Raw genomic sequence first — 13,974 nt, forward strand, 5'->3', positions numbered from 1 at the left:
CCCATACACATGAGATTTTTCTCAGCTCATCAACCGGCCTTAGGTACTTATCAGTAGTCACCCGAATAAATATCAAGCTAATCGTCTCATTACTTATTGGTATTATACGGTTTCTTGGAACACTCAGACTCCCATTTTCTTAAATAAAAATCATGACGATAAATCAGTGGTTATAGTGACTAAATGCGAGGTAGAAAAATGCTTTTCAGAAAATTACTACATTTTCATGTGAAGCCCAACATACCAGAGTTGATGAAAGTTAGGACAAAGATTGTGTCAAGACATACAAAATCATATATATAAAGATACATAGAGAATTAACATCAATATATCGACCCTCATAATAATTAAAAGAAAATTAATTTCAAATTTAATGTATATTTTTATTTATAAATAAATGGTATTAACTATAAATATTTTATACATTTAGAGTATTTTCACCCCTACCTATTTCTTATTATAAATTACCAAAATAACAAATAAAATTTAAAATTAGATAAAAATACATAATAAAGGCCAATACCATAATATAACCTAAAATGTATAAATTTCAAGAATAAAAAATGCAATATTAATTAATTACAGTAGTTAAAATGAGATAATTTGAGAACAAATGGTTGCAGAAAGTTTAAAACAAACCAAATAAATATAGAAATAATTGTAACACATCAAAACTAAAAATGAAATTTAAATAAACACAATATCAGCAAAACGAAATACAATGTGAATAGGAAAATTGCCAAAAAACACCACCTTTATAATACCACTTTTCATATTTACACTAATTATTTTTACCTTCATTTTCAAAAAGGGAAAAAAACATTTATAACCATAGAGTTAACTAATCTAGACCTAGAATTTATAGTTGACGAATGGGATAGAGTTTTTGGAGTGTGAAATTTAGAATTCTAATAAATATATAAATAAATACTTAATATAAAAAACTTTTAGAAAATAGTTTCAAAAATCATTTCAGTTTTAAAAAATTCAAAAAAAGAAGCTTGAATTTGAAAAGTATAATTCGAAAACATAAATTTTATTTTTATTTTTATTTATTTATTATATATAGAGAAAATAAAGGTATAAGAGTCTTTTAACTCTTAATAAAGGACATATTTTTTAAGATGTATCTTTAGCTGTGGTAAACATGAATAATGATACCAGAAAAATGGTAAACATGAAAATTCCCCATGTGAATAACACAAATATCAAAGTCATACAACATAATCACAAAACAAACACATCATCTTTGACATATTTCAAAACAAAGTAATACACTACTATCACTAATCAATTATCATATGGATAAAAAAAAAATTTTAAATTCATTAGAAAATAAAACATACGAACCCGGCGTGTAGCGCTGGAATACCACTAGTATATCTAATTATATAAAGGAGTGTTTACCTCCTTCCTAGGCCATCCACGTCGGATCCCGCCTAGAAACTCGCCTCCTGTACGCGTGCCACGTGTCCACACTCTGCTCCGCGTCGTTTCATTTAAACAAGTTTCGTCTTGGGCTTTGTTTTGTGTCTTGGGATTTATCTTGGCCCCTTGCGTTCTGTTTTACGAAGAAGCTTACGCGAATCCTAATACGGATCAAAAAAAAAAAAAACTATTCTTCCTCTTCGATGCGGCGGTGATGAGGGACTTTCGCGTTTCTTCGTTCGATCTGAAACGGTTCTATTAATGGCTGCGTGGTAAATCAAATTGATTGTCCCCTTCACGATCCATCTTCAATGGTTTGCGAAAGGCGGTCTCTAAACAGTATAAATAGATGTGAGTGTTGCTCTGCTTGAACTCATACTCTCTTCATATCTCTCAGCTCTATCTAATTCAAAAAATTGATCTGAATTATTTGAGGTTGGCTAATCCAGTATAATGGCTAATCCGTCAATCGTTCTCTCTGATTTGCAGGCTTGCCGCTGTTCTTCAACCGTCAAGGTCTCTGATTTTGGGAAGCGAGCGCGGGTGGAGAGCTGACGGTGTGGACATGCTCCTGCTAAGGTGACTCTGTTCTTAAACTTCATGATCATCTTAGTTTAAAACTAACGCAGACGTTTATACTCATAACAGACAGACTTTTGTTTCCAAATCTTTAACGAGCCTATTACAGATATAATTATGAATCCGTTTGTCGATTAAGTTTCTTTTCTTATATGTGTTTGATCATCTTAGTTTAAAACTAAAGCTGTCGTCTAGGAGGAGCATGATCTTCGTGGTTTGAAAACAGCGTTCAATCTCAGAGTTTTCAGAATTTTATATTGAAATTTTATTTTTACTCTTTGGGAGACAATTTAGTCTCATATATATTCAGACTTCTCTCTCAAATTGCTTGAACTTATGATCATGAGAGCTTACGTTTGTTGTTTGCTGCCATTCATGTGGTACAGTTGGTTCTTCAGTCATGGAGAGTTAATAGCAACTGTTTATGAAATTAAAATGCCAAAAAAATGTAAGAAATTAAAGGTGCCAATCCTCCACTCCAATGTTTTAGTGATTATCTTCAGGCCAGGTTCTGTTTTCTTAAATGATTGTCTTTAAAGTGTTTTACTTTCGTTATGCAGGATGAAAAAAAATGTAGAACCGGCAGTATGTGAGTCATTCTGTTCATAGCAACGTCGCAGTCTTGCCAAAGTCATCTTCTCTCTTGACAAGCATTGTTGGCAATTGAGTGGCTAGGAGATAGAGGAAGGTAAGGTGAACATCGGACCTGAGCTAAGGTTCATAAATCAAATGAAAAATAACTTTCTTATCTTTTTTAACCTAACGGTTGCTGAATGTGAAGTCAGCTGGTTAGTTTGATTGTACACTTGCAACTTTTAAGATTTTCCCGAACTGTTTCCTGATGTTCTGGGGACTACTTGCAGTGATGGTATGAAGGGCTACTTGAGTCCGTGTCCAGGGGAAACTCACCCGCTTATATTCAGGTCTCCAGCGAAGGGTATGGAGGGCATCTTGACCAACCAACTCATGTGAGAACACGGACCTAGATCAGAGGGTTCTTCTAACTCTTAACGCCTCAGCTTCCAAATCTTTTTCGGTCTCACTCGCTCTTCTTCTTCTCCTACGATTAGCTGTGCTTCCGTTTCAACTTCCCTCTTGAGATCCTCTCCATATGTATGCTGATTGAGTTTTCCAATCTTCACAGCATTTGTTTTAACTGCGTATGTGAAATTCTTGCGGTTTTTAAGTCAATGAAAAGATCATCCTGATGCTCTGTTATACTTTAATGTTTATATTTAATTTTTGCTGCATTATATGAAACATATTACACGACAAATCCTTTAGATAGATCATAGATCTATTGAAGAAACTTTATACAGCAGCTCTAAAATAGTGTACTTAAACCAAACTTGTATATAAATCCTAATATTTTATTCGTATACCAAATATCAAAACATATATTGGTATCTTATATCTAACATAATGTCAAGAAGGTGCCACATCAATGATATGTACAATCTATAAACAGGCTACTACTATAAAGATATGAAGATATTCATCTGATCGAAGATATTGTCAAAATAACTCAGGCATTGCTTTGCTTTAGTTTTTTTTATAGAGTTTTTTGTCCAAAGAAACAATAAAAAAAAACAGTAAGAATGAATCTAGATGGAAATCAAGAAAGCAAATGAGACAATTGCTTCCGTTTACCTCAACTATAGCTTCTGTTTTAACCTTCAACTGTAGCGAGAAATTTAAAAGCTAGAAGACATCATTATACGGTCTAAGCCACCCGAGTGCGAGGATAAGTTACAAACGTACACATGAAAAGTTTGTAGAATACAAATAAAATTTATCCCATTATATATACCAATATTTTATTTTTTAAAACAGAGCAACTATACCAATATATTGTCCGGACGAGGTAGTCCAAGTGGCAGGACGGGCCTGTGGTGGCAACCACCATCCGGGTTCGATTCCCTTCCCATGCGGAAACTACCCTGCCTCTTCTGGACACCAAAGCGATACTGGGTTCGATCCAGCCCAGGTAAAGCCCTCTCGGGTGAAGTGGACCGCTGCCTGACCGGGCCCAGGAGAATGATCCGCGAAGCGGGAAACCCCTGGATTATCAAAAAAAAAAACTATACCAATATTCTAAATGTAACTTGCATGGGACTTTTAGAAACTCACAAATAACTACCATAAAACGTATATATAAATAAGTTTTAGCGTTTGGATACTCATTCGATTTCTGTTCGGGTCTCGGGTCCGGTTTGGGTATATTCGTGTTTCAGGGTTAAAATTTTCAACTCTATTCGGATATTTATAAATTTCGGTTCAGATTTACTTCGGTTTGGTTTTCAGATAATCCGTTTAAATTCTTTTAAAAGTTTTAAAATTCAAATATACTTAAAATTTCTCAAAATTCAAATATACTTTAAAAAATATTTTGTATCATTTATTAATAAGTGTCTCAAATTGATATCAATTTTTTTTATGATACTATTTATGTGATGTAGAATGACTTTTTTGTAGTGTATCATACACTTCTCTTGCAAATACAAACCTAAAACACAAACCACAAAAATTTATAAGAAATAATAACCTAAATTACAAGTAAAGTATATCCCGTCCGTAGGGCGGACCGGCCCTAGTATATCTATATAAAGTAAGGATTTCTTCATTTCTGAGAGAGACTCCACGTCACTAAATAAAGATATCATAGCTTGCCACCTGTCTAATTCTAAGCAAGTAATGTTGCTTTGTTTTGTTTGATTGTAGGATTTACGAGTGAAGAATATATAAGACTAGTATTATCTTCCGTGCTATACTCACGGGCAAATTTCAATATATATTAAATTATCTGATCACAAAAGTCTAAAAGATCTAGTAATTTATATAAAATTTTAATTTAGTTAATATTTTCTTAGTCTATATAATGTTATACATAAATTTAGAAGTGGCAAGAAGCACCAAAACAATTTCTATGATTTTGTTTTGAGAAAAATGAATACATCATACATGTTTGGAAGCTTGTTTTTTTTAAAATCAATATTTTCATGTTTACCGCATTCAAAACCATAATCAGTCTCATTTCTGCTTAGTATTCTTTTTAGACCAAAAAAAGAGAGAAATATATTTCTTACAATGGAGAGATGAAACAGTTACCTAGGGAAATAGTTACTAAAGCCATCTGTGTACGTGACTGTGAGAAAAATAAAGACTTTTGCAGTCAACTAATATATGAAGTCAATAGAACGTGGTAGAATTTTGATTTACTTGAATTTTAAAAAACAATTACACATATCAAAATCTTATTGTTCGAGTGACTTGTGCTTTAGTATATAAGAGATTAAATTATTGTTATTTAGGCTGATAAAACACACCCAAGTAAAACTCATTTCACCTTTTTCCTTCCTTTTTTTTTGCGCAACCAGTTAGTTTCATCTATTCAATTAAAACATAAACATGACTTATTGATAAATGTTATGTTCAACTATTTTTATAACTGCATCAAATTATATCACAGCTCTAACAATTAAATTAAACACAAATATGATCACAAAAAATAACACAATTATAAAAATTAAATTTCTCAAAAAAAAAACAAAACAAAAAATATACCCGTCTTTTGAAACGACGGGTCAGAATCTAGTTCATAATTAAAACACTACATGGCAAATAAGCTCTTCCGTACAAACCCGAATAGCCAAGTTTAAAACTTTAGCAATACAAATCGAAGAAACACAAACTCAACAGAGTTTATAATGCATCTAAAGACATGCCAAACGTTACACTAGAAAAGGAGAACAATCTCACTTTAATCTCTTCAAACGACTCTTGATGAACAAACTTGTGAATGCGGCTTTGAATACAAGTCCACAACCTCGAATTTCATCAAAATGAATCTCGCTGCATCAACCGGTTCCAAAATACTTTCGCACAAGAATGCAAGACGGTTAGGATAAAGATCTTCTTCTCCGAAACTGTATCCCAAAAAGGACCTTTCTCGAAGAGATGAATTTTTGATGGAAGTTGTTCTTTCATCAAAGGAAGAATAAGGGTAAATTGATCTCTATTGGTCCCAAAGGTTGATTAGATGTTTCCATCCATGAAAAATCTATGGGATTAAGCGTAGAGCGCTTAAAGTGGATTTTTCCATGAACCACCGAGACACATATTGCTGGAAAAGAAAGGATTGATGGTCTCCACGTTGACTGATTTCAATAACGGTACGTCTACGTCTCTCTGGTTGGCCCTCCTCTTTCCTCTCTAAGCATGAAACCCAAAGAAGTCTCGATCAAATGTGAAACTGCATCGCTTGAGTTATCTTTTCAGAAGGAGCTCTCTTTGAGATGTTTTGCACATTGAAGGTACTGACTGATGTTACATGAGCAGACTCGTATCCCCCAAACAGAGCAATATATGGAACTGAACTGAAGATATATATATATTTGTCTACACTCCAATAGACGGTTCAATAAACAGCTATGAAGAAGCTAGATCTGGAGCAGCGAAGGAGTGAGTATTGACAGAGATGGGTTGATATCGAACCAGAAGCCAAAACACCCATCGGAGAGCAAGAAAGAAGGAAAAAAAAATCAAAGCTTGAACAGAGATGAAGGAAGCAACAAAACTGCAGGGATGTGGAGGTCGATGCCGGCGAGCAGTGGCTCCCGTGACTTTCTTCACGCCTGTGACTTTAGGTTTCTATAAGGCGTTCCCTTGGTACCATATAAGCGGCTGTAACTCGTTCTGGCCTTATGCAAGTTAGCATCCTCAATCAACATATAGTATTCACGGTTCTGTTTGTTGGCCACAAGTCAACAAATAGTATTAAACTTCTTTTTTTTCATTTGAGAAAAGGTTAACTAGCTACTAGAATGGGTTCCATGAACTCTTTAGCTTCTTCACCTCCCTCAGCTGTGAGCTTTCTCAGACAGCATAACAGAAGGAGGTCCTCTGCTTCCACCTCCAACATAAAGTATGAAAGGGTACGTACTTGTCAATGGCTGCCATTGAGTTCCAGTTGTGAACAAACGCAACATGCTTCTTGTTGGAGCAGGTTTCACCCAACTGTAAATCCGGTCCAATACCACTAAGGCTCGAAAGAAGAAAACATGCCCACGAAGGTCACATGCCCACGAAGGTCCCCAGCTCTTTAGGATGATCAATGCCGAGTTGACATACTCAAACCAAAACGTAAAGAAGATCGAGGCATTAAAGACAGATCATAAAGTCACCTGATGCTCGATCGTGTGGTCGTTATGATCCATCTCCCAAGGTCTATAAAACGAGTACCTGGAACAAGAAAAAGGGATCCGAATTATTCCATATCAAACCTATACTCCAAATACCCTTGTCTCTTTAGAGTTTGTACTTTCTCAGATTATAAATAAAACAAAACATTTTTCCTACAAAATCGACACTAGACATTTGATTCATTAGTTGCCTTTTTAACATGTCAAGTAAACTCTTCTGAGTTGGATTTTGAGATCCATCACTTCTCGAGATCAGTTAGAAGAGAATGCTTCCATGTTTCTGCATTTGAATAGTGAATTTCATTTCAAGTATTAGTGCTGGTCTCTTCTTCAAGCGATTTCCCCCAAAAAGATACCTTCGGAGTTATTATTTAGTTGTAGTGAATTTCTATTTGTAAAACCATATTTTAAGACATTTTTAAGTAGTATAAAACTTCAGCTAGAGCTTGAGGCAGGGGTGTTCAATCCATATATCGGTTCGGTTTAGGTTCGATTTTTTTTCGGTTTTCGGTATTTCGGTTAGTAAAATATAACTACCATTCTAAATTCATATTTACTTCGGTTCGGTTCGGTTTATATACCGTCGGTTTTCGGTTTATTCGGTTTTATACCAAAAAACATAATTATTTAGTTTGAGATCATATTATATGAATTTTAGAGTCATATTGTCAACACAATCATTTATTAAAAATATATTACATGTTCAAATAAATGAACAAAAAAGTAAAAATGCTTCTACCAAAAAATAAAATAATCAAATCTAGAACTAAAATCAAAGCTTGAAATTTTGAAAATAAAAATATGAAACAAAACAGAAACACGAAAGAAAAGTTTTTCTACTCTTCGATATTTAGTGTTCATTAAAGTCATGTTTTTTCAATTGAACACGAAACTATATATTTTTACAGATAAGAAAAAAATTGTGAATTTTTTTCATTAATTATTGTCCATCAAATTTATAATTTTCATATTAATTTAGTGAAGACTAAAATAAAGCAAAAAGATCAAAAGAAGATTTAGAAAATAAGATGTCTGAATTGCGATGTATTGTTATTTAATTATAGTTCAAGTGTTGTACAAATTAAGGTCCTTTATTACTATAATAAAATTATGGTAATAGTTATTAACACAAATTTAACTTATGTAACAAATAGATTTTCATGTATTTTTATAAAATAGATACATATTTACATGTTTCTACTTTTAATTGGTTTTATTCGGTTTATTTGGTTTAATCGGTTATATACCAAACCATATCCAAATCCTACGGTTTTTATAAAATTATATCCATTCGGTTTATATGGCATATACCAAAAGCAAACCATATTGTCTATTTCGGTTCGGTTCGGTTTGGTACGGTTCGGTTTAACCATATTGAACTGCCCTAGCTTGAGGTGTTTATTTTTATTTTTTATAAATAAATTTTTATTTGTATTAGTTATAATATATATTTTAAAATTTACCCATTCAAATAATTGTTTAATATGACATTTTGAAACACAATAATTTTATTTTTTATATTGAGTAATTTTATTTTATCATGTAAACCATCAATTTTATGATCAATATTTTAGAATATGACATGTATATCCGAACAAATGTATTTTTATTTTTGTATGGATCAAAATTTTATGATAATATATAATATTTTTTTATATATACTATTTATGGATTAAAAGTTTATGATAATGTATAATAAAATTTGTTGTATATACTATATATTATGTATATATGGAATTAGTAAAGTAGTTAGTTAACGTATTAACTATTTCCAAACACACATATATAATAGTAAAGACAAATAATACAAAAATCTAGGTTTATAAATTATTGTTGCCATAAATTTTTAGTTAGAATTTGATTTTGGAAATACATTAAGGAAGAAAAGACAAAAAAACATAAAAGGTAAGTTAATTAATAATTTCAATGGGATGTCATTGTAAATAAGTCAAAAAATTAAGGAGTATTTTATTTTTGTACTTCTCTTTTAATAGTATGTATGTTAAATTAGAAGTTACAAATAAAATAAAATGAAGTTTAAAAATTGTTTAATTTCAATTATTTCTATATATTTTGGTCATTTTACACAATTTAAGGTAAATTTTATGGGGTTTTCGAAAAAAATTATTTAATCAAATGATATTTAGTTTTCGTGTGTATTTATAGATATAAAATATTTAAAATCAAACCAACACAAAATCAAATAGAAAGAATCTAAAATTGTACCAACATCATACCAAAACTCTTTGAATATAGATATCTATATAGGTCCAAAACTCACATATATGAAAAAAGCCATATCCAATAATTCCCAAACCTGACCTAAAACTCGAATGTCCATACCAACACATGGGAACACAACATTTCCCAATTAGTTGAACATTTAATTTTGAAGAAATGCATGATCTCGATGTTGCAGTCCTTGTCAGCTGTATAGAGAATGTAATTTGTTTTTGAATAAACAAATATTACTTATTAAAAATAAAATAAAAGATTATCTAAAATATGGAAACAACAATATACATCATCATTTAATAAACACATTTTATTATTTTTGCTACATACTGTAGCACTTTATTTATACAACGTAGGGATTTTTATTTACAAATAAAAATAATCAACTTACATAAATATTGTTATAACATTTAGGAAAACATATTTAGTCGATGGTAGTCCAACTAAGCACACGTCCTAGTGGCTCACTAGGATTTCTTCTGAAATAAATTGCATCATGTCTGGCACACCATTCACGGTATTGACCACATTTATTCGACTCCGTGCCTGCTCGAAATGCTTGAAGATCATGATACTGTTTTATTCGAGGACGAGGATTATTTGGATCGACCGGAAGCTGGTAAAAGAGATTACAATATGAGAACGGTCGGGTTGTATATTTATTTGTCCATGAGAAATGGCTGGGTTCCAGGATTGACACTTGACATGAAAAATAGTACGGTTACCGATTTCGTTCTTGAATACTACACGACTTTCTGCGCAAGCTTCACTCAATCCAAAACATATAGTAATAACAAACAGAAACACTATGAAATTATTCATTTTTTTGTGAGATATAATTTTTGAAGTAATGAAATTATCTATCTGTTGTATTTATAAATTTTTGTGTGGAAAACGTTTGCCTTTATTTTTAGATAGTCTATTAATGGCGTTAGCTAAATTTGAAAACAAAATATGAACCAAGTAAAATAATTGGTCACTATAGATTTTAGTCAGGTTAATGTCGAAAGTATGGTTATCCGAAAACAATAAAACTAAATAAATTAACTGTTAGAAATTATAAGTTACCACAAGATAAAAGAAACCAAAAATCTAAAATATGTGGAATGCTATTACTGTTAACAATATTGATAACTAACAAGTTCAACTACATGTAACGTTTGCCAAATATCAACCAATATCTTTATAAAATGTTAGTTGTAGTAAACTAAATAAAACAAACTTATTCAATCACACATTTTAGTTTCAGAGCCACTAATTACTTTCTTCATCTGTTTGATTATAATTTGTGTTAGTCTATGTCTTCTCCTTGGAAAGACAGGTGAAAGTAAAGGTTCACTAAGAGCATCCGCATCGCGGTTAATTTGGGCTGTTTCTTTAGTTTTTTTTTATTAAAAGAATATTAAAAAAGGAAGAAAGCGGAGGAGACGAGTGTTTCGTTGGTTTGGGAAGAAACGTCTGTTGGTGGACGCCTGTCAACAAGGGAGTGGGTGGGAGTTCGGTTACGCGTTAAACGCATTTGAAACTTGATTCTCTCTCTCTCTCGAATCCTCTCGACTTGGCGATTTCTATGGCGAATCTGTCTCTCTCTCTCTAATCCTCTCGACTTGTTCTGATCGGTTGTTAATGTGTTGGTTCGCGTCGAATTTGTCTCTCGGTGGGTCTCCTCGACGGCGAAGGAGCTTTCCCACGGTGGCTCGGCTCTAATCGAAAGGTAGTGATAGGAGATCTTATTGTTTTTGCTTATGCATGTGATTGATCATTGTTTAACTTGTTCTGATCGGCTTATTTACTTTATATTTTGTTTGTTCGGTTTGATTTGGTGAGCTATGTGGCGACGGAGCTCTCCTCGACGGCGATGAAGCTGTCTCTCGGTGGTGACAGCGTTCTCTCACTTTGCTTCTCATCGAATCAAAGGTAAAGTTTCTGTTGTTCCTCAAAGTTTTAAATATGCTAAATTTTCATGGATCAAATTCAATTTGTTAGTGAGATTGTTTCAATATAGATGGATTGATCTAATTTGATTTGTTAAAAGTCACAGATGAAATCGTTTTTAATAAGTTCTGAGTAGTACTTTGTGTGTTTGTGTTCCTCAAAGTCATTGATGAAGTTTTTACTTCTTGTTTGTGTGTTTATGTCAGAGTGCGTGGATCGAAGGTACAAGAGGAAGGAACCTCAAACCGGAGGAGTGCAAAGTAGAGCAATGCAGGTAAATGTCTACTCCTTTCGAATTTATTGAGTGCTTTAATGTTGAGTTAGGTAGTTAATGGTTGTGTTAGTAATAAATAGGTGTAATGGCTAGGGTGATGGTTAGATAGAAAACGTGATGAAGTGTGATGAATGTGTTTGGTTGATGTCAAGTCCATTTAATTGTTTCTTCTCTTTAAAATAGCGTTCTTTGTTTTCTCTCTTCTGGCATCAACATTGTTTCTTCTTCTCTTCCTTCTATCTGTTTTATCTTCTCCTTTTTCCCTTTCTTTTTGTGACATTCTTGGGGATGGATTCCAATCCATACCGGCATAGTAGTAACTTTTTTGATCTCCTTACGAGTCAACAAAGTGTCTTTAGTTTAGTAGAAGAAACTATCCTTGAAGACACTCCTGCTGAGCGTAAGGAACGCCGGATGTGGACGCCTGTAGAAGATATGGTGCTCATCAGCTCCTGGCTCAACACAAGCAAAGATCCAGTAGTGGGAAATGAGCAACGGTCTGGGACATTCTGGAAAAGGATTGCCGCTTACTTTGCGGCAAGTCCCAAGGTTGCAGCCACTGATCTCCGAGAATACACTCATTGCAAGCAGCGTTGGCACAAGATAAAAGATCAAGTCAACAAGTTCTGTGGGGCTTTTGAAGCAGCAAGTAGAGAGAAAACGAGTGGGCAAAATGAGAATGATGTTCTCAAATTAGCTCATGAAATATTCTTCAACAACCACCAAAAAAATTTTATCCTTGAACTTGCTTGGAAAGAGCTTCGGAATGATCAAAAATGGTGTGAACTCTCACACCAAGGAACCGCTAAAAGGAGGAAGTGTGACGAGGGTTCATAGCCGGAGACTTCACACGCCAATGCAACAGGGACAGAGGAGCGTCCCCCGGGTGTTATGGCAGCGAAAGGGAAGAAGAAGAAGAATGTTGAGGTCGCGGAAACAATGTCAAAGTTTCAGACTATGTGGGAAATTAAACAGCAAGACTTGGCCAAGATGGATAGGCTTACAAAAATGCGTCTACTTGAGAGCTTACTTGCAAAGAAGGAACCCTTAGATGATTATGAAGAAGCTCTAAAGAAAAAGCTCATAATTGAGTGCTTGTCTAACTAGTTTAAGTTTTAGTTTTATGTTCTTAATCTTCTCTATTGTTCAATTTATCCAAGCTTCTGTGGTTGCTTCTGTTGTTGTTTTAGGCTTATGTTGTTGTTTTAAGCTTCTGTTGTTGTTATAATATATCATTGTTTATTGCTTCTGTTGTTGTTTTAAGCTTTTGTTGTTGTTTTAAGCTTTTGTTGTTGTTATAATATATCAGTGTTTATTGCTTACGTTGTCTCGGTCTAAACTTGTCTCGGCCTTGCTTTTTTACAGACCGGAGAATTGGAGCATGTCACGGACTCGACAGTGAGAGCATCATTATCACATGTCAAGCAAAAAGACAAGCTCTCTTTTCTCCCCATGTCACGTACAAGCTCACTTTGTATGTCACGGACTCGACAGTGAGAGCATCATTATCACATGTCAAGCTCACTTTTAGTCAATGATTCTGTTGTATCACATGTGAAGGAAAACGCCAAGCTTTCTTGTAGTCATATGATTCTGTTGTATCACGGACTCTCGTATGAACTTGTATAAATGAAAGCTTATTATTTCACAATATCAGACTTCCATCTCAAGTTCTTTTATCTTTCTCTCTCGTGTGTATCTTTCTCTCGCGTATACATGAATTTATAAACGCTTGATCACTACATTCCTTCATCCAAAGTTCTTCTTAATCTCTCATATTCCACTCCCTATTATCTCTTAATCACACGCTTCTCTCTATTTAATCACTTAAATGGCTTCTTCTTCTTCTCAAAACACTTTTGATGATACATTTGATGATACATTTGATGAGCTTTTTGATCAAGCCTTTGAGAATTTTCAAATTCAAGATGATCAAGAAGAACGAAGAAAAAAAGAAAAAAAAAGAGTTTATATTGAAAGACATCGTGGAGAAGCACATAATCGTTTATGGAACGATTATTTCAGTGAAACTCCGACGTATCCTCATAATTTATTCCGACGACGTTTTAGAATGAACAAGTCATTGTTCATGCACATTGTTGATCGATTCTCCAACGAAGTTCAATATTTTCGGGAAACAAAAGATGGTCTCTCTCCACTTCAAAAGTGTACCGCCGCCATTCGTGTCTTGGCGTATGGTTCAGCAGCTGATTCTGTCGACGAATACCTCCGGCTCGGTGAAACAACAACTCGGTTATGTGTAGAAAATTTTGTGGAAGGAATAATATATTTGTTCGGCGAAGAGTACCTAAGAAGACCAAC

At 33.5% G+C, this 13,974-nt stretch overlaps 1 protein-coding gene and 1 long non-coding RNA gene across 3 annotated transcripts; both read left to right on the plus strand.

Moving 5' to 3' along the window:
- Nucleotides 1-1,531: 1,531 nt before the first annotated feature.
- On the plus strand, nucleotides 1,532-3,260 carry LOC106322939. Of its 2 annotated transcripts, XR_001266595.1 has the most exons (4): nucleotides 1,550-1,779; nucleotides 1,918-2,007; nucleotides 2,394-2,695; nucleotides 2,871-3,260. It is a non-coding gene; the product is annotated as an uncharacterized LOC106322939 (long non-coding RNA). The 2 variants fall into 2 exon arrangements; XR_001266594.1 differs by having other exon boundaries at nucleotides 1,532-1,779; nucleotides 1,918-2,695.
- An 8,680-nt stretch (nucleotides 3,261-11,940) lies between these two features.
- Nucleotides 11,941-12,489, plus strand: LOC106323868 (glutathione S-transferase T3-like). Its single transcript, XM_013761920.1, has one exon. It carries the CDS (start codon nucleotides 11,941-11,943, stop codon nucleotides 12,487-12,489), a length of 549 nt encoding a protein of 182 aa, XP_013617374.1.
- Nucleotides 12,490-13,974: the final 1,485 nt, after the last annotated feature.

Source organism: Brassica oleracea, chromosome C2 (assembly GCF_000695525.1).
Source record: "Brassica oleracea var. oleracea cultivar TO1000 chromosome C2, BOL, whole genome shotgun sequence".
Lineage (NCBI taxonomy): Eukaryota > Viridiplantae > Streptophyta > Magnoliopsida > Brassicales > Brassicaceae > Brassica > Brassica oleracea.